Source organism: Trachymyrmex septentrionalis, unplaced genomic scaffold (assembly GCF_001594115.1).
Source record: "Trachymyrmex septentrionalis isolate Tsep2-gDNA-1 unplaced genomic scaffold, Tsep1.0 scaffold131, whole genome shotgun sequence".
NCBI classification, from domain to species: domain Eukaryota; kingdom Metazoa; phylum Arthropoda; class Insecta; order Hymenoptera; family Formicidae; genus Trachymyrmex; species Trachymyrmex septentrionalis.
Window position 1 is genome coordinate 1,668,282 of NW_017304450.1, and position 1,346 is coordinate 1,669,627.

Genomic DNA, 1,346 nt, shown 5'->3' on the forward strand with positions numbered 1-1,346 from the left:
GCCCTTTTCCATCTCTTACGTATATATATATCTCTTGTCTCTCCCTGCCCTTGCTGTATCCGGCACGCGATCAGTTTTGCGAGAGAAAAATCAGGCGGGAGGAGACGAAGGAAAGATCAAAACAGGGGGATCGTGCCTCGCTCGAGCCGTCTGTTCGTTCGAACACTCTCTCCTCTCCTCCCTGTTTGTCGAAAGTTCCATCATAGAATATATCCGCCCATCGCGCCCATCTTCGATTCTTCCTTCTTCGTTTTCCGCTTCCTCCTTAACGTGGCTAACGTCCAGAATTCGCTGTATACGCAACGTCGACGTCCGTTTCATCGACAAACGCTCGTTCCGGGACGATGTCGATATCTATTCTCCGAAATATTCGTATTTAGTCAATAAACGAGCGGCGCTCGTTCCACTAATCTAAGACCATCTTGCTCTTTTACTACGGTTATGTCTATCATTTTTTTTTTTTTATAACTCATCGGAGGAACGTTTCTTCTTCTTCTTCCCGTCGTATCTTTTTCCAGTCTTCTCCGATCTCTTTTTGTATTTTTATTTTTAGGCACAACACATCGTTTCTGGAGTCTTTATAGTCTTTTAGGTTGTTTTACACCGCAACTGTAGCCGGTACCAGCGTTCGGTCCTAACTTTGCTGCAACCGACCGCCACCGAAATACGTTTACGAATGCTTAGAAAGAGCAGCACTCGCGACGGAAGGCCGAAGACTCACGATATAAGAATGCTTCGTGTCTCATACTCGCCTACCGTTTCTCACATCATCGACGACATCATACATTCGTCGTCTACGATTCGCCGAATACGCCGCCTTTCCCCAATCTACGATTCTATTGTTACCGCTATTTTCAGACGATCATCCTCGATGCCGAAGAGATGACTTCTTCCGTATACCGTTCTTGCACCCAAGCTCGCATCACCCCGACGAACGTCAACTAAGGAGCTTAGATTCTTTGAGGTCGGACACGGAACGATCGATATCTGCCTCCACACTTTTGGACACTTCGCAAGGGCCACAAGCGCAACAAAAGTCTCCAGGATCTTCGATAGGACAGTAGAGGCCGTAAAAGCAGAGGTAACAGAAATCGCACTCTCTCAATTGATATCTTTGATACCAATGATTGTAAGAATCGACGTGACTGATTGTAAGTCGGTTGAAACAGCAACAATCAGTGATCGTGGTGGTGGTGGTGGTGGCGGTGGTGGTGTTAGTGGTGGTAGCGGTGGTGGTGGTGGTGGTAGTGGTGGTGGTGGTTGTGGTAGTGGTAAAGGTGGAGATGTCGGTGGTAGCGGTGGCGACGTCTACGGATATGACGTTATCGCCGATATCGTCGCATCAC

At 47.8% G+C, this 1,346-nt stretch overlaps 1 protein-coding gene across 1 annotated transcript in view; it reads right to left on the reverse strand.

Moving 5' to 3' along the window:
- Positions 1-1,272: 1,272 nt before the first annotated feature.
- Positions 1,273-1,346, reverse strand: part of LOC108757022 (protein FAM46C-like) — a 139,828-nt gene continuing 139,754 nt past the window's right edge. The window contains exon 3 of the mRNA XM_018501264.1: positions 1,273-1,346. Coding sequence (XP_018356766.1) covers positions 1,343-1,346 — 4 coding nt within the window. The 3' untranslated portion in view covers positions 1,273-1,342.